At 47.8% G+C, this 27,307-nt stretch overlaps 1 protein-coding gene across 2 annotated transcripts in view; it reads left to right on the top strand.

The window, feature by feature from the left end:
• NEURL1 (neuralized E3 ubiquitin protein ligase 1) overlaps positions 1-27,307 on the top strand; it is a 463,336-nt gene that overhangs the window by 165,571 nt on the left and 270,458 nt on the right. For both annotated transcript variants that reach the window (XM_085606709.1, XM_085606704.1), the window contains one exon: positions 25,810-26,131. In XM_085606709.1, coding sequence (XP_085462835.1) covers positions 25,810-26,131 — 322 coding nt within the window. The remainder of the gene's footprint in view (positions 1-25,809; positions 26,132-27,307) is intronic.

Consider the following 27,307-nt stretch of genomic DNA (forward strand, 5'->3'; position numbering starts at 1 on the left):
ATAGCCTTGTGAAGTTAGGGATAGTTAGTCCTCCTACTCCTGTGTTAAGTTTGGATCAGTGCTACCTAAGGATGCATCTGAAAAAGCACTGCCTGATCCACCACTCTCTTTAGTAAAGCAACCATTGTTCCCTTCAATTTCCTGTCTGGAAAGCTGTAATTAACACCTTGCTGGTTCTACGAAGAACTTATCTTGAGTGGTGGTTCTATGAAGAACGTGTAAAGATCAACCTTATTACATATGTCAAACTAATGGTCTGTGTCACCGCCAACCACTAGTACTAGTGGGTTGACATTCTAGAAAACCTGCACCGCAGCTGTGGAAGTATGTGTTTTTCAATAATATCTGTTAATCTTTTTCCTTAGACAGGCATATTCAGTGTGATTTTTCGGTGTAGTCCAGTGCTGGTTCTGGCAATACAAAATATTGCCTTTCTTTATATGCATTTTTCTAATTTTGGCAGAGAGAGCCGAGTATAAGGAGTGCCGCTGTCTTTTCATATTTGCTTGCCTTCATCAAATGTTCTCCTGTGCCTTTGCATTTTGATGCCGTAGTCTAGTTAAAAGTTACATTTACTGCACTTATGTTGAATGAATCACACTGGGCCTGATGTGGTAACTAGTTTTCAGACTGCAAAGACAGAGATATGCTAAAAACCCAGGCTTTGCGACCTCGAAACCGCAAGCCACAATGTGCCAAAGGCGCATAGCGAGTCAAGATGTCACTCTAAATCTGTGTGCACTGCGAGACACATTGTGATTTGGGAAAGGTGAAAGGTGCGTCCTTCCTTCTTAAGAATCACAATAGCATGTGTCAATGTTTTGTGATCGCACTGCTGTCCTAAATTAGTTATGGAACACTGCGTCCTCAAAGAGGTGGGATGGGAGTTGTAAAGTGGAAGGTGGCCATAAGAGAGAACCAAAACCTTGTAAATGTAGGCTCGGACAAGGTGAGAGCATCTGTGCTTCCCCAAGGCCAGCAGCAGAATGCTTATTTGGGTTTTTTGTTTCTACCAGGAAATTGCCCTTTGTAGGAAAGGTAGTATAACCCCAAAAAATAAGCATTCTGTGACTGACCCTACTGTCCCATGTAGGCCATCTACATCAGCTTTTGCAATAGGTTGTAAAGAGTCTCAATCTGATCCCGTAGTTAATATTAACGAGGTGAGAGTTTTCTGACGTTTTTATATATAGCACCTCCTAGCACACATATTTACTAAGTACCGTAAGTGGTAGAACTATTGTCCAGTTTAAAATTGGTACCCAATTTACCAACCTTGGAAGAGAGAGAAAGTGATTAGACAATACCATTATTCGAAATAGTGAGCCGCCAGTGAGGGTTTAACTCACTGAGCCACCTTGCCGGCTGTGTGAGTTTATATAGTGGGAGGAGAGCAGGGCTCATGGCCAACTTTTTGCTACAGAAGCTAATTTTGAACCAAAAATTCTAGTTGCCTAACCATATGTCAGGAATCCCCAGTTTCAGACACGTAGTTCATAAAAACATAATTTGCGCAAAAAACTGCAGAATGATCTCATACATCACGTAACAACTAACTAGTCTGTGCTCAAATTTGTTATATTTATTCGCTGTGTGCTCAGCGGAATGTTACATTCTGTAATTCACTGTCCAATCCTCTTAGCTATCTTCTCCCTCCTTTCTTGTGTCACCTATCTACCCTCGCCCCACCCACATCTGGCATCGACCCTCACTTGCATCTACTATATGGTTCCATCCACGTTGTCATATCCATACTCTTCCCTCTTTACTCACTAACCCCGCCTCTGCTCTTTACATGTTTTACCACCTCATTCAATCTCTGGCTCTCCATCCTTTCTAACATATGCCTCCACTTTAATACACCCCTATCCTCCCACTTTCTGTACTTTCCTACCCCATAATCACACTTACTACTTGGAAAATCATAAAAAAATTGAACAAAAATAGAGTAGATTGGTGACCTTTCTTTCCTTTTGAAACAATGGCTTTTCTTTTCTTGTTTTTTGGGAAGTTTCGTTTTATGATATTAGTATAGTACCTTGCACTTCTCCACTGACTGCATACGAGCACCAATCAAAGGTATAGTTGACTCTTTCCTGTCTTGTCTGTAAGTCACATATCCAGGGCCTGTGGAACTCCCTGAAACCACAGAGCCCAGACACTGCTGCAAGCTCACTCAATTGCAAAGGATGTCCTTTTCAGGCTTTCGCTTTAATAGGGTTGCGAGATCAAATGAGCACGCTTTACCCATGTAGGGTAGTGCAGGGTTAGAACTTCTATTTCAGTTAGTGCTTGTTTCCCACACAATAAATAAACGTCCTTGCAGTGCTATTTTTTCAGAAATGCGAATAAGACTTTCTTCATGTTATATAACAATGCTTAGTAACTTCAGGAAGTGTTATTGCATCAATAGCTGTTTTGGGTAAGTGTTAGCAGTTATTCTGCGCTAACACTAGACACAGGGTTGGGTGCAGTGGACGGTGCAGACACAGAGGTACTGCTGCATGGATTGTCACCTCCCTCATCAAGGGGAGCACTGCAGCCGCACAGAAGTTCACAGACCCTCAGGTAGATCTAGGCTGCTGATCTGAGGGATACAAAAAGCAAAAAGCAAAAATCTGAGGGTTACAGCGCTGCAGCTTGAAGTTTGTAAGCACACAGGCCCTCGTGCACATATGCGCCTCTTGCAGGGGAAATGATGAAGCATTAGTGACATGGAAGCTCACAGCCCTTTGCATGTTGGTCAGGCTACAAGTCCCAGAAAAAAGGCACAGCTGCAAAGTTCAGGTTCACAAAGGCCCTCGTGGCTGGGCAGCAGTCAAAAGGCTTCCGGTCTTGGCAGACCTGGTCTCAACAAACTCCTCCCAGCAGTGCGCTCCATACCTGGACTCAAACTCTGGGCAGACGTGAGGCAGTTTCTCGAAATGCCTGGCAGCCTATCCTCTTCACCAGCATCAAAGTATTTTCCTCTGCCCTGAAGTATACTGCTCCTTTTGTCTCAGCCTTTCTCTACAAGGGGGTAGGCAGCTCTTTCAAGTAAAAAGGTGAACTATGAATTATCTGCAGGGGGTAGCTTATTTTCAGAGAGTATCAGTTGGACCCCAGACAACTGATCACTCAGACTTGAGGTTGACCCCAAACGTCTTGTGGGAAGCAGTCAATCTAAGCATCCATTTCCATTGAATGTGATACAGCTCCGTGCCCAAGCGATATCATGCTGAATTGTCACTCTGATTTAGAAGATTGAAGTCAGACAGCATCAGCATCTGACAATCACAGGCTGTTGCAGGGTCTTGACTTGTTCAGTGAAGCAGAATTTAGGATGTGTTGACCTCTTTGTGTCCGTGTACACTTTGGCTTTCCTCTTGGCTTCAGTATTTTTGCTCAGGTGTTGCTCCTCTAAGGTCACAGACTGACTTGCTGGAACTGTCTTAGTCCAGAAAAGTATCCCCCTTGTTCCATTCAAGCTTATATTACTTTAAGCAAGACACATAACTCTTGGCTTTGATGGTTTCTGCAGGGAAGGGGGAGAGGAAAGATCAGCAAAGCTAGATAAGCAGCGAAATGTGGGGCAGCCGTTCACACCTTAATGGCTATATATGTACGGGGACCCCAAACCACTGCTACTCCACCTCTCTTGTACCCAAGCACTATTCACACACTAAATGCAATTAATGCATTCTATATTTGGAAGAGGAAGGTTATGAACATGAGGAGTTGTTGGTGAAGTTGATTTATAATGAATGTGGAGAAGTATGTTATCGCTCCAGAAAGGGATTGGGAGATTGAGGTTGGCTACAGTTGAAGCATGTTTCACTTAACATTCCCTAGACCCTTGCATTAGAGGGTTCTTGAGCGGTTATAAGGAAAGCACCGAAGAACGGTCAGTGGTATGGAGAAAGGGTGAAATTGACTGAAGTGGGAAGAGAGGATCTACTTTGGTAGGTGGAGAATTTGAATAATTGGAATGTGCAAGCAATTATTGGTAAAAGTCTGATTTGTACTTGGAATAACATGCAAGTTACCACTGAGACACAAAGAGGCCTGTGCAAAATGGACTGGAATAGTGGACTCAGCATGTACATTGTTCAAAGATGGAAGCTTTCTTAATTGTGATGAAAGGTTTTCTTTGATGGTGTAGAGAAGAGTGCATTTACATTTAGGTAGTGTGGCAGCAGTACAATATACAAGTATCTACCTAGTTTAGTCAATATGATGGCTGATTGGACTTTGAGAAATTTGACAGATTACAGTGATTGGGTGCTGAAGAAGCATGCAAGGAAAATTCAGGCCAGTTTGGGCCTTATAGCAGCGGGTCTGGTTCCATCCATTAATGGCTCCGTTATGGAGGCCGTAACAAGAGGCACCTACGCAGTATTGGAGGATAAGAGCATCCACTTGTAGCGGGTAAAATTCTTAACCATACTAGTATGAACGCCGTTCATAGGAAGCTAATGCTTTGCTGAACGGGACATTGTCTCCCAGAAGGAGGAGGATGGAAAGTTGTGGGTACTCCGGTGCATAAAAAGGAGCGTAGATCCCTTTGAATTTTCTGACCTAACTGTAGTAAAGTGTTTAACAGCATAATTTGAAAAAAGGATTAAGTTATACATCAGTGTAGTGTTACAGATGAACAGATCATTCCTTGAGAGAAAGCCAAATGTTAGGATTTCTTAGGTATGTAGGCTTATACAGGAAATAAGATTAGGAGACCACAGAAAGCAATGTAAAGTCTGCAACATAGGCTGATATTGAGCCTATTTGGGGATAAAAGGCATGTTTTATGCAGTGCTTTTTTCATACCTGCACTAGTGTGGCTGCTTCACCTTCTCCCACCAGGACCAATCTCAGGTCTTTCTTGCCAGGTGCACTAGAACAAGAGCCACCAGTTTCTACACTCACAAACAGTCAGGAAAGCAGTGCAGCATTGGGAACAGCATGCACTCTTTCACCCCCACATGCAGGTGCCACAGGTAGCGTCATCTTCTACAACAGGTGTAGTGAACGTACATGGTGCTTAACTGTTCAGACCATTTTACAGCCACTGTCCCACTTCCATACAGCAACTTGGGGCTCTGTTTCGGTTCATTGCCTCAGCACTGTAGTACTAGTTGCATCAGTCTTACCAAAGCATCTACCGCGTGTTTACTGATCCCCTACACCATCAGCGACTGAGAGCTGCCATGGCAACATTGAGGGGTAGTATTTGTGGTTCTGTGGGGAAGTGCCATGGAGACGTCATATTGAACTGCTTTTAGTCCACCGTATTGGCTCATTCCTTTGTCCAAGTGGGGTATTTTAAGTTGTGTTATTTTACATAGTATTCCTTAAGAATATGACTGTACTTTGGAATCATCCATCCTTTTTCCTGGAAGCTACTTTGCACTTTTGTAGGCACCGGGAGCATTATCTTCCTCTTCTTATGCTACGAGAACCAGTTACAGTTTCTGCATTCGGAGAGCTTTGAACTTATATTTGAATTTCATTTTGATTGCACAACACTCATGCATTTGTCTGATAGGCTTACAGCCAAATCTAGTGGCAATTTGTTATCTCCAGTGCATGATGGATTGCATCTTGTTTTCAAGAATGTTATTAATTCAGGGAACCCCTTATCAAAAAAAGGTTCATACGTTTTTATTCAGGACAAAGGCATCCTGTTTGAGAGAATATGCAATGCTGTCACTAATGCAATTTCACATGCTTTCTATGAACGTTATAAGTTGAATGCACGTTAAAGATCAGATACTGACCAGGCCACACAGGACAAGCATTTTAGTGTAAGCCCCATAGATGTAATTATTCTCTATCGCCTATCAATCTGAGCTAAACGTTCTTGGGACTCTTTTCATTAGTGTGAGAGTTGTTTTCTTTCTGCATTTTAAACGCATCATGAATTGAGCTTATACTGGGGGGCGTGGCTTAACACGCGATGGAAGCAGACGTGCCCGGGTAGAGCTCCCGCTTGAGCCCTCCTGCCCCGGGTCTTTTATCCGCCAAAAACTCCTGTGTATTGCTCGATATTGCTGGCGGGCCTGCTACGGAACCTTCTTCGTCTCCTGGCCGACTTTGGCGTGAATCGGCGGCGGAGAACCGCACCGACCCGACCGGTGGGACTGAGGCCGCCCTGCTGGACGCGCGGCCGCGGACCGTGACTACGCGAGCCCGCGGCGTTGCCTGATCCCTTGGGCTTAACTCTGCGGCCTGCGGGAGAACTATTGTGGCGCCGAGTGGCCGCCCGCAACCACGGTGGGGGTGCCCTGAAGAGGCAGACGCCGCAGCTGGGGACACCTTGGGACCCCCCCTCCCTCATGCAGAACCAACGGAAGGTGGCGACGAGCTGGGGACACCACTGAGGACACGCGACAACGCTGCTGGCGGCACCCGGATTCGGGGTGAGTCGAGTGCCTGGGGCCCTGGAGGCGGCCGGGTGGACCCGGGGGGGTGCGGTGCCTGGTCGCGGCCGCGCGTCGGAGGCAGCCGTCGTACTCCCATTGGGCTGAGAAGGACTTTGGCAGGCGACGGCGGAGGTCACCGGGCCTGCGGGGACGCGTGCAGGCTTTGCCTTCCCCCCCCCGCGCTCTGGCCTGGTTGCGGCTGCATTGGGGCGCCTTTCCCTCTCCGGGATTCCTGCAGGCCTTTAGCTGCGAAGGGTGGACTTGCTCTGGATGGAGACTACGCAGCTGAACGGCGTACCGGCACATGTTGCCGCCACCCGTGGACCCTGAGGCCACTATCGGAGCGCTGGACTGGGCCTTCTGGACACGCACGTGGCACGATCCCTGCGCCTCTGGCTGCTGCGGAGGGCGACCGCGAACACAACGTGGGAAGAGGGACGCAGGAGCGACACACACCTTGGAGGGCCCATCGCTGCGACTGGACCCATCGCTGGTTGGGACCCCTGGACTCACGGCGACTGCGACGCGTAGCACGTGGCCTGGCTGACTGAGGCGGCGGAGCCCGGCTCTGCGCTGCGGTGGGGAAGTGCGCCATTCCCCTCCCTTGGAGTGGGATAGGATCCACGACGAAGACATTGACGGCGCGGAGCCGCTTCACTGCGCGGCACGGGCCCCTGCTCCTCTGCGACGGGGGGAATACCTTGCGCACGCCACCGGCTCCATGCCTAGAGGGGCGCGAACACGCTCCGGATCGGGGGTTGTGGCGGAGAGGGGAAGGCACGAGAAAGCAGCACCCGCGATGGATGCCGACCATGTAGCGGCGAAACTGGATAGCGTCCTGGCAGCCATGGAGAGGATGGAGAAGTCCCTACAGCAGACGCGCGCCTCCCTGGAGACCCGAATTGACAGCGTGGCGATCGACTTAACTCATCTCCGAGCCGATCATAAAAAATTGCAAACACGCACCAAAACGCTGGAAGACACTATGGCGGATGTCGAGCCAGCGACGAAACGGACGGAAACACAGATGCAGGACCTCCAGAATAGGGTGGAACTACTGGAGGGAAGGGCTGAAGATGCGGAGGGCCGGGCAAGAAGAAACAACATTCGCCTGGTGGGCATCCCGGAGAGATGGGAAGGGGCGAATCCTGTCCGCAGGGTTGAGGACTGGCTGCGAGACCTGCTACCGGACGATGCGCTTTCCCCGCACTTTGTGGTGGAGAGAGCCCACCGTGTGCCCACGAGACCGCTCCCCCCGGGCTCTAACCCTAGACCGTTTCTTCTCCGGGTACTCAACTATAGAGACCGCGATGCCATACTGCGAGAAGCCAGGACCTTAGGGGAAGTCACCATTGACACCGCAAAGGTGATGTTCTTCCCGGACTACACGGCGCGAGTACAGAGACAGAGACACTCTTTCCTGGCGATAAAACGAAGATTGCGCGAAGCGGCCCTCAAGTACTCGCTACTCTTCCCAGCCAAACTAAGAGTGGTGGTGCGCGACAAAACGCACTTCTTCGCGAGCCCCGAGGAAGCGGAGGCCTGGCTTGATGGCGGGATGCCGGACGCGCCGTGGCGGGCGCTGGGAGCTGCCGTGGCGGAGAGAGTGAGAGGATCAAGACGACGACACCGCCGCAGGTCACCCACGCCGCCGCCGGCCCGGGGGGCGACGGGCCGCTCCCCACCGGTGGACCTCGTCCAGCAGGAACAGCGGGATGCCTTGCGCAGGGTGGCGGAAATCAGCAACTCCCCGGCGTCGTCGGCCCGACCGGACGCTAGCCCGACGGTGCCCTCAACGGATGATGAGGCGATCTATGGCGTCCCGGACACGCAGGACTCTGGGGGACCCCCGGAGGTTACACCACAAACAGCGGACCTTTTTGGCTGAGGGGGCCCGGTGGTGAACTGCCACTTGATACGTGACTTTGGCCTACCTGAGTTCCTGTCTGGCTGCCCCGTTGCGCGGCTGGACCTCCCTGGGGCCCCCTGCGCCCGCACCGTTGAAGATATGAGGGACTCGCCCACGGAGCTGGACACTGTAAGTACATTCTCCGCTTATGAACACGTGGTTCGCACACCCACTTTACAGACTAGCAACAGTGTCTCTTGGAGCTACATCACCGGCTTGCTGCCACAGACACCATTCGGAGGGGGTCATGCCCATGGCCCCCCCCCCTGGCACCCCTACCCACGCTGGCCTGACAACTGGGCGTACAGCTGCTACGGCCTTGAACAACAGACACTAGACGCCTGCCGGCCAGCAGCGTCATGCACACACCACCCGGGAAGAATGTAGGGCGCTTCCACGACTGCACTGTTTTGGTTACTGTTCGGAGATAAACCACACGAACCCCCTAGGACTGTATAGTTCATAAGCTCACTCGAGTGTTTGGACGGCGACCCGTTGTGAAGCCGACCTTTTGGTATTCTAGACTTTGTTGCTGCCATGTTCAGGCTTTCCATGTTCCCTTTCTTCCCTCTCCCCCTACCCTGCTGGAGATCAAGACACTGCACACGCATTACTCAATTTAGCTGCACGATGGGAGTGGGCTGCTGGACCTGGGGGACCCTTGAGGTGGGGGCTGCGCCCTGGGGGAATGGGGGAGTTGCGCACGCACATGGCCGCTATGGCTAACATACAAATATGCACCTGGAATGTCCGGGGGATGCACACACCGGCTAGGCGTTATCATATCTATTCGTACCTAAAGTGGCATAACATCAACATAGCGCTGCTCCAAGAAACCCATTTGAGCGGAACTGAGGTGCGGGCGCTCCATCGTAGATGGCGAGGGCAACTGTATGCCACGGAATACTCCTCATTCGCTCGCGGAACACTGATATGGGTCCGCCCGGGAACCCCGTGGGAAGCCATTGACATTGTAGTGGATAGTGAGGGCAGATATACAGCTGCGCAGTGCAGGCTAGATGGCCAATTTATTACACTGATATCCCTCTACTCCCCAAATGTTGATCAGGGCGGCTTCCTGGCGCGGCTATCAGCGACCATGGCGACTTGGCATGCAACTTCATGGATAATAGGGGGAGACTATAACTGCACCTTAGACATCACACTAGATCACTCCTCCCCGCCCCCAGCTAATGCCCCTACCAGGGGAGCCACAAACGCGCTGTTGGAATGGGCCACACAATGGGATTTGCATGATGTGTGGGACATACTCCTATTACTCTGGTGCCCACGATTTGCATGTCCGCCTAGACCGCTTCATGGCGTCTGCTGACCTCCTGCCCCATGTGACAGACACGCATGGGCCGCACGCACTCGGACCACAACCCACACTTCATGTCCATAGCCTGGGCCCGCCCACACCCCCCTGTACCTACATGGCGCCTACAGCCAGCGCTGTTACTGGATGCGGCTTTCCGTGCTGCCTTGCTCGAACGCGCCGCGCAATATTTTGAGGACAACGCCGGCACGGCAACTGATCCCGGGGTGGAGTGGGACGCCTTCAAGGTAGTGATACGAGGACACTGCCTACATGCCCAGGGGCAGGTGAGACACCAGCTGGAGAGAGACCTAACTGGGCTGGAATCGGACTTGCTTGCACGAGAGGGGGAGGCTGTGGATGGGGACGGGGGCCCACTACATGAAGCCCACACGGAGCACGCGCGCCTTTTGGAGCGACTTCGCAACGTCAACTACGCTGCGCACTCGGCGAGAACGCATCATCTCGGCGACAGACCGGGCAAACTTTTGGCGTGGCTGATCTCGCGGGACGCCCGCTCCGCCCCGGTGACGGCTCTGCAGGGAGAGGGGGGGGAACTAATGTACACGCAAATTGGCATCCATGACGCTTTCACTGCCCACTATAACGCATTGTATCGCTCTCGCCTCACAGTCCCTTACTCTGATATAACCGACTATCTCTCCCCCCTGCCAATACCGCAATTGACTATTGCGCAGCAAGACGAACTTGGCGCCCCGCTGGAGGCGGATGAGCTCAGGGAGGCCATCTTTCAGCTATCCAATGGCAAAACCCCGGGCCCGGACGGGCTACCGGCTGAATTTTACAAGGCTGGCTCGGACATCCTCGTCCCGGAGTTACTGCAAATGTACGCAGCGGCGGCGGAGGGAGCTGCTTTGCCCCCAACGTTGAATGAGGCCACATTGGTCTCTATCCTTAAACCAGGCAAGGACAGCACGCGAGTAGGCTCTTACCGCCCGTTGGCCCTGCTAAACACAGACTATAAAATCCTAGCCTCTGTGTTGGCTAGGAGGCTGGCCCCTCATGTACCCGCTCTGGTGCACCGGGACCAAAATGGATTTGTCCCCACACGCCACACTTCCTACAACATCCGCCGGCTCTTTCGGATACAGGAGTACGCCACGCAGCAGTGGCCAAGGGCGGGATGTCTGATACTGGACTTGGAGAAAGCCTTCGACTCCGTCGAATGGCCGTACCTGAGGGCGGTTACAGAGAAATACCGGCTGGGGGGGGGATACAACGCCATGATTGACCTATTCTATGGCAGACCGACTGTCCGAGTCCGTACGGGCCGCCTCCTCTCTGATGCCATCCGGGTCCGCAGAGGCACCCGCCAGGGCTGCCCGCTGTCGCCGCTGCTGTTCTCGCTGGCCATGGAACCCCTGGCTGCGACTCTCAGGGCGCACGGTCTGGAATGGGGAATTCCACTGTCGGATGGCCTGCACGCGGTATCTCTATATGCCGACGACCTGCTGCTGTACGTCAGGGACATAACTGCCATCCCCGCCTCCCTCACTGACGTCTTCCGCACCTTTGAGGTGATGTCAGGCCTGAGGGTTAACTGGGCCAAGTCGGGAGCTTATCCCTTTGGTCCAACGACGCCTGAATGCGACGTCCGGCTGGGAGGGGACAGGTTGCAGTGGCACCCCACCACCTTCCGCTACTTGGGGATTAGAATCTATAGAACCCCGGCAGACGTTTTGGACGGGAACCTCCTTAGAGCGATCGCATCTATTCGAGCACAGGTTGGCTACTGGAACACCCTGCCCCTTAACGTGCCTAGCCGGGTGGCACTGACCAAGATGATAGTGCTGCCCCGTCTATTGTATTATTTTGCAAACCTGCCTTTGTATGTTCCCGCCAAGCTGTTCCGCGACCTGGAGGCGCTGCTGCGCGGCCTCATCTGGAACAAAGGGAGACCGCGCGTAGCGTTGGCCAAATTATACATGCCCACGGATTCCGGGGGCTTGGCGGTCCCCAATATGGAGCTGTACTACCTCGCAGCGCAGATGCGATGGGTGACGGGATGGCTATGCGGCAAGCAGCTAGAGGACACTGCCTCGCATGCGGCTGCCTGGACGAGGACACAAATCAATACACTGTTCCACCCGATGACCCGCACGCCCTGCCCCTCCCAGGTCTACCTGGCAGTGGCGCGCAGATGTTTCCTGCGGTGCCTTCGCCTCACGCGCGCGACCAAACCGTACGCCCCGGGATTGCCACTATTGGGCATGCCCGGCCCGACGGGACCGCTCACGGAGGCCCACTTAGCTGGATGGGAACAGGCAGGAGTAGACACGCTAGGCGATTTGTATGGAGATGGTGACTTGCTTACGTTCGCCGCCCTGGCTGAAGACACGGCGCTCCCGGTGGGGCAGTTCCTCCTTCATGCCTCCCTCATGCACACGCTCACGGCTTCCTGGGGTGACCTGGCGGTGGAGCCACCGGCGCATACCTTCATCCAATATCTGCACGTCATGGGCAATGGCGCGCATGTCATACATTGGCTAGCACAGGCACTACTGGCACATTCGCAACCATCCACTTTGGCACTGAGGGAGCGCTGGGCGGCGGACAGGGGCAGAGCCTGGACAGACAAGGAATGGGCGATGATACTGGCCAGCCCGACCAACATTCCACGTAACCCCTGCTTTAAACTTATCCAATATTACATCCTGCAGCGTGCGTATCTCACGCCTGAAAAGATTAACAGATATTTCTTGCGGGCGGACGCACTTTGCCAGCGGTGCTCGCTGCCGGGAGCGGACCTCTTACATATGCTATGGCACTGCCCTGGTGTACAGGCATACTGGAACGACGTGCTGTCACTAATTGAGCGCGGTGCAGATGGACGACTACCACGCACGTGGGATGCATGCATATTAGGCTTATACAAACGCACAAAAGCAAATAAAGCACAGGCGCGCTTTTGGGACATGGGTCTCATAACAGCCAAACGACTGCTCACCAAACATTGGAAGGCAGCGGTCCCCCCGCACATCAGGCATTGGAGGGCCTCCTTCGTTAACTGGGCGCAGGCGGAGAGTGCGGTGCTTCTCCGTGAGGAAACTGCAGGGCTCCGGAAGTTCCCTATCGCCCAGATTTGGGATGACCTCCTCGCAGCCTTTCAGGCGGCTTGCCGGGACCGAGGGATAACCTGAGCCTTTGGAGGGCATCGCTGCCCTGCTAGCTGGATGGCGACATCCCTGAGACCATGACAGAGATGGTTCCCGGCCCCCACTGCTTGCTTGCCCCCCTAGCGCCTCTCGCTTTTGCCCGGCAGGAGACTGCTGCCAGGCGTCGCCTGCGGTGCGTCTATGGCGCGCGCGCAGGATTTGCTGCCGCTGCAGTCTGAGGCAGCGCGCGCGGTACCGGGATACGGGCTCAAACGGGAAGATATGACCACTCCGTCCTCCGCAGGAGCTCCCTCCTGGGCACAGAGGAACACCTCCCTCGCACGAGGGGATAACCTAGGACTGCGGACGCAGACACGGCGGGCTCTGGGCCCTTTTTGACAGCCTCCTGTCCCCCCCCCGACCTGCTGCTAGGCGCACCTCTCATGAGGCCCGGCTGTGCCCCACTTGACAGCTGCTGTCCCCTCCTACTCTAACGCAGAATGATCTCCACCTCCCCCCTCCCCCCTTACCCTGGACCCTACCCGAGTTTAGTACCTTAGCCCCGATCCCCCCAATCGCACTACACACACGGGGAGCAGTTTAGTTGTTGGTTACGCTCCCTGACCGAACCCCTGTCCAACCACAGAAAACAGTTGCTGGAAGTGTTATCCGATGCCCCCGAGGCGCTGCCCTGCCTAGCGCGCCCTGTGTAGCACTGGTGAGGCAGCAATGGCGCGCACTACGTGTGGGCGGCGGTTCTGCGCGGTAACCGCGGAATGACCCACTCGAGGCGCGCAGTGTTGCATACCGGGCTTGCGCGGGCGCTCGGCGGCTGGGGGAGCGCACCGCTGGGGGGACGATAGCGCGCCGCGTATCGCACATATAGAGCTGAACTGCGAAGCTGCACACTGGGCTCGCCGGATATACACGCTGACATGTATGTCTTTGTGAGCTATACTGCAACCTCCTCGTCGCGCTCCAGCCTACGCCAAGAGTAAGACATCAGGGCTCCGTTGCCCGGAGACCTTGGCATTTGGGGGTAAACCTGGTGCCTTGCGCGATTCCCCCTACGGGCCTAGGTGTTAATCGACAGCGCCGCAATGTGGGCTGGACCACAGCGCCATCCGCTATTGCAGACAATGCGCTTCAGATGCGACACGACAAAACACAAAAAAAAAAACACCATAGACCCATTTTCACACAATGTACACACCTGATTCCTATGCACATGTTTAACTGTTTACCGCCGCCGGACCTCCGGGTTGCCGGCTAAATGGCTGTGTCTCACCATCTGAACATGTGTGTATTTGTCTTGCTGATTTGACGCTCTGGCTAGTGGACGTACATTGTAAGTTGACGCAACTGCGGTTAATAAAGATTTTCAACAAAAAAAAAATGAATTGAGCTTATACTGACTAACCTAGGTTTTGTTTACACTGTCCTCCATCTTGCACCAACGTCACAAAATATCATGTGTTGACTATTGCTGTTCTTGTTCTAAATAAAGAATTGTGAGAATCACACAAATAACCAGAGAGTGTTCCCAGAGACCTTCCTTCACTGTACTTAACCAAGGGCATTTCAATTGTCTATCGTTATATAATGTATCAATTTGAAATGCTCCAAAAAACTGAGAATGCCTGCAAACTCAATGTATTGCTACCATGACAGAAACTCCGTATGTATTCTGTAGTAAAATGGTTCCCTTTGCTCATTTCCTATTGGTGCATATCATGAGAACCGTGTATTCATGTAGAATATATGAAGGTTTTTGCTAGAAGTTCTACAAAAGAACGTGTAGATTTCTATTTACAGGAAACCTTATCCCCCACTCTTAGAGGGCACATCTATGCTGAATTGTACTTACTTTCTCCCATCTAGCCCCCAAACTCTGGAACTCTTTGCCGTTAGAACACAGATTTACAGACAAAGAACTAGAGTTTCGCAGAGAGATCAAGACTTGGCTGTTTAAGCAATACATTTAAGACATGGTTTGACCCGTATTCAGTACCTGACCGTGCAGCTCTGGGAAGCCTTAGGGCAGCCATGCGCTTTATAAATCCCAATAATAATAATAATAATAATAACTGTAACAAGTTCTTTGTACCTATGATCAGTATGCTTTGCTACACAAATTACTTATGGCATGTTTTATCTGATTTGCCTACCAATCGTTTATATAAAGCTTTGAAATGACAAACCTTGTCTGTCATTCTTCTAAGAATGTTTATCACCTGTTACTGAGCTTAATTGATTAGACAGAAGTGATTGCTCCTGTTGGGGATCACCAAAGTCTGTTGCTGGACTACACCACTCCCAGTCTTAGCTGTTGGTGTGCCTCATGAGTTGGATTTTAGGATAAGTTTGCACGCTGACAGATCTGGTAGCAGAGGGGATGGTTCTGATTGGAGCCGACCAATAATTGAGAAAATAATTTACTGTAGACCAAATACTGCACCTTTATGGACCAGATAGTTTCCCCGAGATCTAAATTGACTCAGTCCCAACCCGATCCTGGTGGCAAAGAGACAAAATGGCTGTTGAAGAAGCAGGAACATGAGTATCAATGGAGATTGCATGCAAAACGCAGGAACAGTAGTTGTGGAACAATGAATATTGGGAGTTATAGTAGGCCTATTGTGGTGGAAAACAGTGGACAGATTTTAAGAGTAGCTATTACGTAGCTTTGATTGCTGGAGTCATGGGAACAATCATTATCATGATTTTGGAGATATTCTCGGACTTTTGAAAGGGACGAATGTTGAAGTTGTGATACATATGGTATAGAGTTAAAGAGAGGTAACTCAAGTTAGGTTATTGAATTGTTGAAATTGCCTGCTAGATGAGGTGTGCTGTGAAGCACTATCAGTTACACCAAAGTAGAGGTATATCTTTCTTGTATGAGTGTACTATTTGAGCTCGGTGGCGATTTGCTCCGTAGGGCACAGGGAGTGGATGAGCTGAGTATAGTGACTTTCGCAGGTCAAGGGTTCACTATTGTGCGAAAGTAGGTAGCACTCTTGCTGCTATAGAAACCTTTGTGTAGTTGAAGCAGGCAAAGGGTGAGAAAGTTGTAAATTGGTCCAGAAGAGGTCTGGCGGCATTGGAGCATTACATCATTAGGGTGCCACACAGGGAATGGCTGGCAGACGTTGTTGCTGGAATATGATAGGCTTACCTTTGACTGCGATGCGCTATTATTGGCATGCGGATTGCATGCTTGTCAGTGCGGAATAAGTGAGAGATTGAACAGGGAGTAAGACATTGCTAGAATAGGGAATCCCTTTTCAAAGAAAGAAAAGGACGTACATACGGAGGAAACGTTTTCTCCTGAAGGTACTCCAGCTAGGCAAATGGCAGCAAAGAAAGTGTTACACACATGCATGTGGCTTAGCCAATGGCACTAATACATGTCCAAAGATGGGGAACTCCGATTCCCATTGAGTGGTACTTTTCAGATTGCTCCAATCCAGAATTTGAGGAGAAGAATGTACAATTTAAAACCACAGCCTATGCCCACAAAGATTGAAACGTTAAATCTGTGGGAGCAAATTGCAAGCGAAAAGAAAAAGAAGAAATTTGAATTAGAAATCCGCAGTAGGGCTAATTTATGGAGAAGGGCGCAAGATGAGGAGAGGCAAAGAGGAAAGTCAATGAGTCACTGTTGGAGCCTGTCCCTTAACAGAGAGTGAGAAAAAGAATAGGACAAATCGAAGAAGGAAAGAAGGAAGAAGGAAGAAGGAAACCGACAGGGATAGTGAAGAGGAAACAGCCTTTATTGACGAACTCCTCAGTTTAAGACCACCCCCTCCTCAGTGTGCGACAGTCCCTGACTTGAGTGACACAGTCCCAGCAGTAACTGAGGTCAGAACAGTTGAATCCTCCACAGTAGTCAGTTCACCCATGAATTAGACAGAAACTGCCAACCCATCCTCCGCTCAGATTCTCACACCTGTACTCTTAGGCGCCTTACCTTCGTCAAGTGCTGCAATTACTTCCCTGGCTCAGGCACTTGTTAGTACCCTTCCGAATCATCCTATCCCAAGTATACTTCAGGACTCAGCACCGGGGCCTGTAAGGATGCCAGGAGGGAACTTAGTCAGTGGTGGGATGGGAGGTCAAACTACTTTCACAAACTTATCAGGTAACTCGCCAAGTGCAGGGCAAACTTCACAACGAGCAACCACATCCAGATGAAAACAGAATTTGAGGAAATTGTTATGGAAAATGTGGGGATAGCTTATATAAAGCATTGCAGGGGGAATGCATTGCTTTATATGAGTAAAGAGTCAGTGAGAATGGCAAGAGAGGCACTTGCAGGGATGGAAAAGGTGGCAGATGAATGTGGAATTGATATAACTTAGCAGTAGAATTTGAGAAAGAATGCTAGGGTGGGTGGTGGGTGAGACGGAGCTAAGAATATTAAATTTGAGAAGGTTTAGAACTTGTGAGGGAATGATACTGAAAAGTTCACAGAGTTGTGGTCCAAGAAAGAGAAGGTGAAGCAGAAGGGAAGACGAGGAAGGAGCTGTAGGAAGAGTGGCAAAGGTGTATCCCTTGCAGGAAGTTCAGGGAGGATCCTACGTACACATCGGATGGTAGCAATCAGACCTCTTTCACTTCTCAAACACCCTTCCAAAACTTAGGGAGAACCCAGACAAGTGGTAAACCCAGCTAGAACAGGTTGTGACCATCTCTAAAGTTTGTGGAAAGATTTGGATGTATTATTTGAGGTGGCAGTCCTAAAGGATCTGTGGGTTGAGTGCAAAAGAGAAGTTGTTTAGCGAACCCAGGTACCGCCTTGGGTGGGAGGGACAAATGCCCCTTTAGCCATCATTAAATATGACAAGGTCATAAAACTCCTAAAGATGAAGGTTCCTCAAAAGGAGATGAATTTGTCCAAGATTTTCAGAACCTCTGAAGAGCTGAAAGAGTAGGTGCCGGAGATAACATGGGAGGGTTTTTTGTGTCCTTTGTCTATGGACTAAGGACAGAGATTAGTAATCAAATCAGCCATGGCACTTGTTTATGAGATCTTACAATATGCAAAACGAATGGGGCTTAAGAGGAAGTACATGATAGGCCAAACACAGTTGGCATAGAATGGAGGGGCTAAGCGACTTACAACTCTGTTTCAAGTGCCCGAGTTAGATCCCAGTTTAAGCTGCAATGCAGAGAGTCTCTCTGAACTACAGTGAGAATGTCTGGGGGATGAGGAGAAGTCGAGGTAATGTGGCAGGCACCAGAATAAGTGCCCCCAAAGAAGGTTACCCAATGACACATTTGTAACAGGGTGTGACATCGGAAGCTGGAGTGCCTTTTCAATTCAGATTGAGTAGTGACAGAGGTACAAGAGATGAGTCCAGCAGGTCAGGGGGAGATTCCCCCAGTACCTAGACCACCTATGACTGTCCCAAAAGTCCCCAAATCCAGGCTATTTCCAAATTCCTTCAACCTAACTCAGTTGCAGAGAAGTATATCCCAGCTCCAACCAAATCACAGAGTACCTCAAAATTTGATGTTGTCACAAAGAGGTCCAGTCCCCAGGATGTTCGAGACTTCCATAGACTTCAACCAGGACCAATGACGGTCCCTGAGGGGAGAAGCGGAAAGCATGCTTGCCGCAGTCCTGGAAGTAGATGGAGAGGTGAACGGACATCCCATATCTTTCCTAATAGACACAGGAGCCACTCTTTCAACAGTTAGAACAGTTGAGGTTCCTAACCTGGCACTCTCTGGAAAACAAGCCCAAGTTGTTGGCATTACCAGTCAACAGTGTAACCTTCAAATTACTGCCCCTGTACCAGTAGAAATAGGAGACATCAGAGAGCAATATCAGTTTGTGATTTGTGATTCTAGCCCCGTAATCCTGCTAGGTCGTGATCTTGTCTGCAAACTCAACAACGTCATCTATGGCAGGCGGGATGGGGTTGGAATTGAAATGTAAGCAGCCAATGCAGAATTCATGCAGTCCCCAAAACTTGTTAGAAGGTTTTATCTGGTTATCACATCGGAGTACTTGCCAGTGGATTTGAGAGAGGCTGTTAGGGAGGTCTGGGATTTAAAAGGATGGGAGATTGGGTTGATTAAAGGTACCAAGCCCCTAAAGATCACCCTTCGACCCATGGCTGTCTTCACGCACACTCACCCATATAAGATGACCCAGAAGCTATCTCAGGCATCACCCCCATCATTAAGAGCATGATAGAACAAAGCATCTTGAAGGAAGTTATCAGGAGTACCTGTAACTCCCCTATTATGGCCCTACAGAAACGCAGACAAAAAGTGAAGGAAAGTGCAGGACCTCCAACAGATTAATCAGATTGTCATTTCATGCTATTTCATGGTACCAAACCATGCCGTGATCCTGTTGCAAATTCCCCTAGAGGCTCAGTGGTTTAGGGTCATTGACCTTTGTCAAACCTTCTTCTCGGTCTCGTTACACGAAGGGAGACAGTTTCTTGTTGTGTTCTGGTTCCTCTTGTGTAGTGTTGTTTCCCACAAGGCTAGGCTATAAAGAAAGTCCATCCTATTTCATTGAGATACTCAAAAAGAACTTAAAGACTCTTTCAGCTACCATGTACTTCGACATTAATGCAATACATTGACAATCTTTTGATCGCCTCGATGACTAAAGAAGCTTGCAAGCAAGACGCAATCGCCTTGCTCAACCATTTAGCCAAGAATGGTCATACGGTCTCACCCAAGAAATTACAATTCTGTCAAAGGTAAGTAGTGCACTTGAGACATTAGACAGAAAAGGGAGTGAGACGAGCATCCCATGAACGCATAGAGACAGTCCTTAAGATGAAGTTTCCAACCACCCAGGGAGAGGTGAGGATGTCTTTAGGCATGGTTGGCTACTGCCGACAATGGATCCTGGGCTTTTCCTTTGTGGCAAAGCCTTTGATAAGGCTGGCATATACTGATGTCAATGACCTGGTTCCAAGGGATGACAACAGAATGGAAGCCTTCCAGGAGCTCAAAAATATGCTTTGTATGGCACCAGCTCTTGGAATGCCAGACTACACAAAATAATTTTTTCTCTTTTGTCATGAGTGAGATGGGTGTGCTTTGCCTGTACTAATTCAAGCCCACGGGGGACACAGCACCCATTGGTTACTTATCAGCTATTCTTAATCCGGTGCTGCAGCGTTGCCCGGTTGTCTCAAGCAGTTTCAGTTGTAAACCCTAGTATTCAGCAGCCTGAGGGAATAGTGATGGGCTACCCCTTAATTGTAATCATACCCCATTTCCTTGAGAACCCAGAGCTCAACACCTGCCAAATAGCCGCCTAACCCGCTACGAAAGAATAATTTTGGCAGCAGAGAGTTGTTTTCATTCTGCATATTAGACGCATCATGAATTGAGCTTACGCTAACCTAGGTTGTATTTACACTGTCCTCCATCTTGCACCAATGTCACAAAATATCACATTTACTAGTGCTGTTCTTCTTCTTCTAAATAAAGAATTGTTAGACTCACACGAATAACCAGAGAGTGTTTCCATAGACTTTTCCTCACTGTACTTAACCAAGGGCATTTCAACTGTCCCAGGCTACTGTTATACAAGATATTAATGTGGATGCTCGATTAAATTGTGAGAATGCTTACAAACTCAGTGTATTACTATCATGAGAGAAACTCGAAATGTATTCTGTAGTAAAAATGGTTCCCTTTGCTTGTTCCCTATTGGTGCATACCATGAGAACTGTGTATGCATGTAGAATGTAGGAACGTCTTTGTTAGATCCCTGTAAGAGGACTTGTAGATTTCTATGTACAGGAGACCTTTTAACCCCTCTCTTAGAAGGCAAGTCAATGCCGAATTTTAATTAGAACTTTAAGGAGTTCTCTGTACCTATAATCGGTATGCTTTGCCACTAAAATGACTTATGGCATGTTCTATGCGGTTTGCCAACAAATCATTTATATAAAGCTTTGAAACGACAACACTTGTCTGTCATTCTTATAAGAATGTTTATCACCTGCTACTGAGCTTAATTGAGTAGATAGGAGTGATGGCTCCAGTCGGGGAGAACCAAACTCCATAATAATAATAATAATAATACTGAAACGTATACAGCGTAAACAGCTACCTCAATCAGAGGTGTCCCGGTGCTCTAACAGCAGGCTTTACGTGCATAGAGGTCCAAGCACTGCTCCCAAGCTTAGTCAGGCCTAAAGAGCCATGTCTTCAGCGCTTTTCTGAAACAGGTCTCTGAATCAGCTTGGTGGAGGTTATCAGGCAGGGCATTCCACAGTTTGGCCGTCCTCACTGAGAACGCTCTCCCACCCAGACGGGCTTTCGCAAAGCGGGGGTTACAAAGCAGATTTTGTGAGTTTGACCTCAGAGACCGATTTTGCTTATAGCAACATAGCCTATGTTTAAGGTATCCAGGGCACTTTCCCTTTAGTGCCCGGTATGCCAGTCATGGCCTTGAATTCGATTCTTTTGGCTACTTGGAGCCAGTGAAGTTTGAGTAAATACGGAGAGACATGATGCCGAAAAGGTATGCGTCTGATCAGTCTCGCAGCCGCATTCTGCACCATCTGAAGGCGTTTAATCGAATATTTAGGAAGGCCAAGATATAGACCATTTGCGTAGTCCAGCCTAGATGTCACTGTGGCATGGACAACGGATTTGCGACAGTTTTCTGGCAGGAAATATAAAAGTTTCCGGAGGTTTCTCAATTTGCTAAAGCAAGTAGCAGAGACCTGCTGAATTTGAGCCGAGAAGGAAAGGTCAGCTTCCCACTTCACGCCTAAATTTTTAATATTAGTGGCGGGAGTAGGGGGTGGGCCCATTTCTGATGGCCACCATAAATCTGGTACTGGTGCTGGGCCCTTTCCTAAAAACAGCACCTGTTTTTCCCGCATTGAGTTTTAGCTTGATTTATTCATCCATAATGCTATATCTCTCAGACAACCTTTAAAGTTCTTAAAGGCATCTGCCATCTGCTCTTGAAAAGGGAAAACCAACTGGGTATCATCAGCGTAAGAGATCGCCTTCACCCCCAGTTGGCAATTAGAGAGAAAAGTGGAGCCAGGTACAGATTAAAAAGCAGAGGGCTCAGCGCTGAGACCTGTGGAACACTACACCAAAGGTGTTTAGGCTTTGATTCAAATGGCTGTAGGGCGACTCTCTGAGTGCGACCGCTCAGATATGATTTCAGCCAGGCCAGCACCTTCCCCCCAAAGCCCATGTCTCATAATCTCTGAATCAACATGGCATGATCGACTGTGTCAAATGCCGCAGACAGATCCAGGGGCACCAGCAGCACTGATGCCCCTGAATCGAGCGACCCTCTCACTGACTCAGCCTCCTCAAGGACAGCAGTCTCTGTGCTGAAACCCACCAGAATCCAAATGGTGTGTCATGCAGGGAGCCCTGGTTCTCAATAAAGTTAGTCAGTTGGCACTGGACCAACTTCTCTTACATTTTTCCTGGCGTGGGCAGCAATGAAATTGGCCTAAAATTATTAAGATCTCCGGGGTCTCCATTTGGTTTTTTCCTCAGAGGGAGAAGGGTAACATGTTTCCACTTGTCTGGGAAAACTCTGGATTCAAGGGAAGTGTTCCAGATATGAGATAGTGCACAAATAAGAGAATGAGACAGCACTTTCCAAAGTTTAGGAGGACATGGATCATCTGGGGCACCTGATCTGCATTTTTGAATTCCTGCCAATGCATCTTGCTGTGAAATTGGTGCGAAGTTTGTAAGCAAGGGTTCTGTCACAACTGCCACAACTCCCAATGCCACAACTCCCAATGGCATATCTGATTTCTCCGTTACCACTGGTGTAAACCTTCGAAAAAATTTTGTCGAAGAAACTTGCAATTGTTTCACACATAGCAGGGGAGGGTTGTACTTCGGTCTCTAATGCTATGGACTTAAAAAAGGTCTGAACCACCTTAAAAACCTCTTTACTAGAGTGATCTGCCTTGTGGATACTAGTGACTATATAGTTTCTCCTGGCTACTTTTATCAGCTTATGCAGTTCAGTGCATTTTCATAAATTACTTTTGCCAGTGTGCAGCAGCTAGCTCTCCACTGATGTTCCAGGCGTTTACACCTGCTCTTAACTTCTCCTAGTGAGTCAGAGAACCATGGTGCAGAGGGGGAAAGTCTAAGAGACTTCACAACTCTAGCCGGAGCATAACAGGACTGCATCGCTCCTGGTTCTAGCTGTTCGTGTGCCTAATGAGTTGGATTTTACGATAAGTTTGCTCGCCGACTTTCGTCTGGAATATGTGGTTCTGGATGAACAAATAAGTACAAATTACTTGCCACTGGGATTCCTTTGCTATAAGTTATTAGCCTCCTTTTCTCCAGATGTCCCACCATCAATCCTGAGCATTTCAGTGTTGGCCTTTGACTTTTGCTGTGGACCAGAAACAAAGGATTTGCTGAAGATTCTAGTGATGAAAAAGGTATTAATAATTTTGCCCTTCAGCAAGTCCTTTTTTGTCCCACCAGTTGGGGCAAACTACGCAGGTTGTATCATGAAGACTGTGAGTTCTGCTTTTTCCACTTGAACTTGTGAACAAGATTAGATATGTTAGTTACGTCTCTAATCGGAGGCAAATATTGAGGGTATCCTTGAGAGGGACGAAACTGATGGAAGACTTGGGCTTGCTTCTTTTATTTAATGCCTCTGAGCAACTTTTGTGCTCCAACAATGGTTTCGCTACCATGTGGGCTTCATGCAATATTCCAAAGTAGTGTATATTCTCCCTGAAAAACCAAACCAGGAAAAGGCTTTTAGCAAGAACTCCCATCCTTAATTAAGGCCAGCACTCCAAAATTATTTTAATTAAACTCATCTTCAGGTCTTTTATGAGTCTGTGCATGCTTTTGTGTGTGTACATTATGGTTAACTGTGTTATGGTCCAATAATGCATCAAGAGAGCCAGGTAATATAATACATCAAGTGACTGAAGACAGGATGACATGTACATTTTCCCAGTTTTATGGTTTATATTTTTTTTTACATTTCCGTCTGTATTTATCCATATATATTTTGGGTTATGTGCAAGAAATTAAGCTGAAGCTAGTTTATTTCCACATTTTTTCAAACAATAAATGTACACTGATACGCAAACACCTGACATGTTTCAATTACATGAATACCCATTAATGATAAATCAATACAATAATATGAAAACATTACATTGTAGTATCAACCTTGTACACATCTAGAGCTGTTTAAGCCTAACTAAGAAACGTTTTGTCTTTATTTCCTAACCTGTCAATCTGCACAGCTATTGACTTGCAAGTCAAGATGTTCAGCATTTAGAACCACTCAAAAAACAAACACATTTCTGTTTTTATCCATTATTAAAAAATAAATACAGACTGCAAATAAATAGTTTTCTTTCTGTATTTATCTGTAAAAATCAGTAAAACGGAAAACTGGGAGCCTTAATTGTAATACACATGTTGTTTGTTATATTTTTTATGTTAAACGTTTCCTTAGGCTCAGCTAGCATGAAAAGGATGCTTTTTTTCATAAATGGGGAGCGTTATATGTTATATAATTGATGCTGTAGCTTATGTTCAGAAGTTGGGGTGCACGTTAAAAACACACTTTGCTGTATTAAAAAACACATTCTGTCTGTGCAACTGAGAGGGTTTTTAGGTCGGGCTGTTGAGACAGCTGAGGCTTTGTCGCCATTGTTTTCCCCCCAAAAAATAATGTAAAATATATATACATAGAAAGGTGTTTGGTCAGCAGGCTTCAATAATCAGTCTGTTAAATTGTTATTCACATTTCGTCTCTGTCCACCACAGCATACAGCAAGGGTTAGTCCAAATTTCCCATCGGCTCCCTTCACTTTGAGTGACTGCACAAAGCTTCTATACATTTTTCACACCCACCCAGAAATAGTTGCTTTCTCTTCTGTTGCAAAGCTGTTCAACGTGAGCTTTTTTAACATTTAATTTAGGTTTAGTATTATCTTAAAGTACCAGCTAATTATTTTACATGTACTTCTTTTTAAGGTTTGTTATAAAGTGGTCAAGTGGCATTGTAACATTGTAGCAGCGTAGGATGTGAGTGTTTGAGTAGTTAGCAAATTTTTCTTGTCTCCTTCTCAAATAAAAATCAAATAAATGCATGATGTCACTGAAAGGCCTGTTTTACAAACACACTTGTCAAACAGCTGCATCTGTGACTGTCTCTTATATTTGATATTTTCATTGCAAGCATAAGGCGGCCATGTTTAAGTGAAGACACCAGCTTGCCAAAGTCCGGCCTATTGGCTTTGTCAATGCTTGTCTAAGTTGATATTTCAAATGTTCAACTAATAATGGTCTCTAGTTGTAAATAGATTATTCAGGTGTACCGTCCATGAAGAAAATTCTGAGTAAACAAAAGGGGTTGAAGGGCTCTGCGAGGTTGTTCAGTGCTATCTTTAAGTACATTGTGGTGCTGACCAGTTAATACGCTGGTGGTTAGTAAATTAGATTGAGACTGGGCACCCAATTGGGTAAATCATTGTTGCACAAGCATTATGTAAAATCATTAAATCATTGTAAATATTGAATGTATATGGGAGCATCCCCACAAAATATGGGGTTTGATACCACTGCTTCTTGTGCAATAGAAGTAGCCAAACAAGTAGCGTACCTATATATCGACAGCGTGCCAGTGAAAATAAATGATATTTAAAGGAAATGCACCACTAAATGTAAGGTTAAAAAAGCCAAATTTCATGTTCTTACCAAATTTCATTTTTCTTACATTAGTACAGCCTATTATAAGAAATGTTTGTTTTAGTGGCCCCTAGATCCGATGGTGTAGTTAATTTACAGAGGAAAACTGACTCCCACGCTCATAAGGCCTATTTAACCTAGTTGTAGTTCAGTGCACAGATTTAACATATCTTCCGGTTCTGGTAAGCTGCCTTTGTTCATGACTTCAACATAAGGGAAAAAATGTCAGCATGGCATAAACCAGGCAGCTCCACAGGGGAGGGCACATCATGACCCTCTTGATCTTTTGCCTCTCGTGAACTGTATTTTTGCATATTGTAACATAATAATTTTTATTATTCTTTTTCTCAGATTACAAAGAAACAGTGTTGCTGGAGTGGAGCTCTTCGACTCGGATTTACTTCCAAGGATCCCTCGCGGATTAACCCGGACACTCTTCCCAAATATGCGTGTCCAGACCTAGTGTCCCAAAGTGGCTTCTGGGCCAAAGCACTTCCTGAAGAGTTTGCAAATGAAGGAAACATCATTTCATTCTGGGTGGACAAAAAGGGCCGTGTGTTTTATAGAATCAATGACTCTGCGGCTATGTTGTTCTTCAGCGGTGTGAGGACTACAGAGTCACTTTGGGCATTGATCGATGTGTATGGCCTCACACGAGGAGTACAGCTTCTTGGTATGTAACCTTTACATTTCCTATAATGGTTCCTGCACTGCAGTTTGCAGCAGTGGGATTTTAAATTTGTGTTACATTGATGTTCATGAACCACTAAGAGAAGTTTTTCAGGAAGAAGCTACAATTCTGCTCTTGAAATTGGTAATGGAAATTCAGACTGGAAAAAGATTGATTGTAATATTTAATGAATCATGCCATCTACAGCTAAATGCAGATCAGAAGTAAGGAACCATAAATACTTAAAAATACTAATTTCTGGAAGTCAATGTAAACAAATTAGCTTTTGCTTGACCCTGTCATATCCCTCCTGTATGCTTGGGTGCACTGTAACCCCTTCTACATATCCACCTTTGTGATGCCAGTGGGATGTTTTTTCTGCTGAGTCATTCAGAGCTAGCAAGGAGACTATCAGCAAAGTCAAAACTCCTGAAACAACTACTACTTGATTGTTGTTCCTACCTTAAGTTCTAATGTCCTCTGGACCCAAATAGTTCTACATGCCAAACGAGGAACAACAACAAGCAGCTGCACCAGCTCTGCCTTGGTTGACCCCGATGGAGTGCAAATCCTTAAACGCTTTCAGTGTTAAGCCTGAAGGTCTTAGTATTAACACTGTGGTCTTCAACTGGGGGCCCACACAGATTCATAATAGTGTACTGCCTTTTAATTCGAACAACTTAGGGTCCAGCTCATTAACCTGAACCATTTCCTCAAGATTTTAAATATTTTCCTCATGGCAAGTTGAGTCTCCTGCAACATGGCTGTATTTAACACAAATAAGCAAATGGGACCCACTTGAGTCTATGCCCATCCTGTGATGGAAACATAGATATGGGTTTTAAACATCAAAGTCAATCTTGTTACAGGCTATGTTGCAAGAGTACAGAAGGGGAAGTCATGGTCCACCATTTAAATATTTGAATGTTTTCAGAAGGGTTTAGATTCAAAGGAGGGTAAAACTACGGTAAAATTAGGAATTCCAGTTTTGCGTTGGAATATACTTGTCAACAACATGGAGTGATATATTGACATGGGCATGCAGCTTCTGTAGATGGAGCTGAAGCCAGTAGTGGAGTATAACATGGATAGTAGAAATATGGCCCTCACACCCATGTTCATGGGCACCACACAGAAGGTAGGGTAGCATTTTAAGTCTGACAAGTGACTTCCACAGCC

The sequence above is a fragment of the Triturus cristatus genome, chromosome 1_2 (assembly GCF_964204655.1).
Source record: "Triturus cristatus chromosome 1_2, aTriCri1.1, whole genome shotgun sequence".
NCBI lineage: Eukaryota > Metazoa > Chordata > Amphibia > Caudata > Salamandridae > Triturus > Triturus cristatus.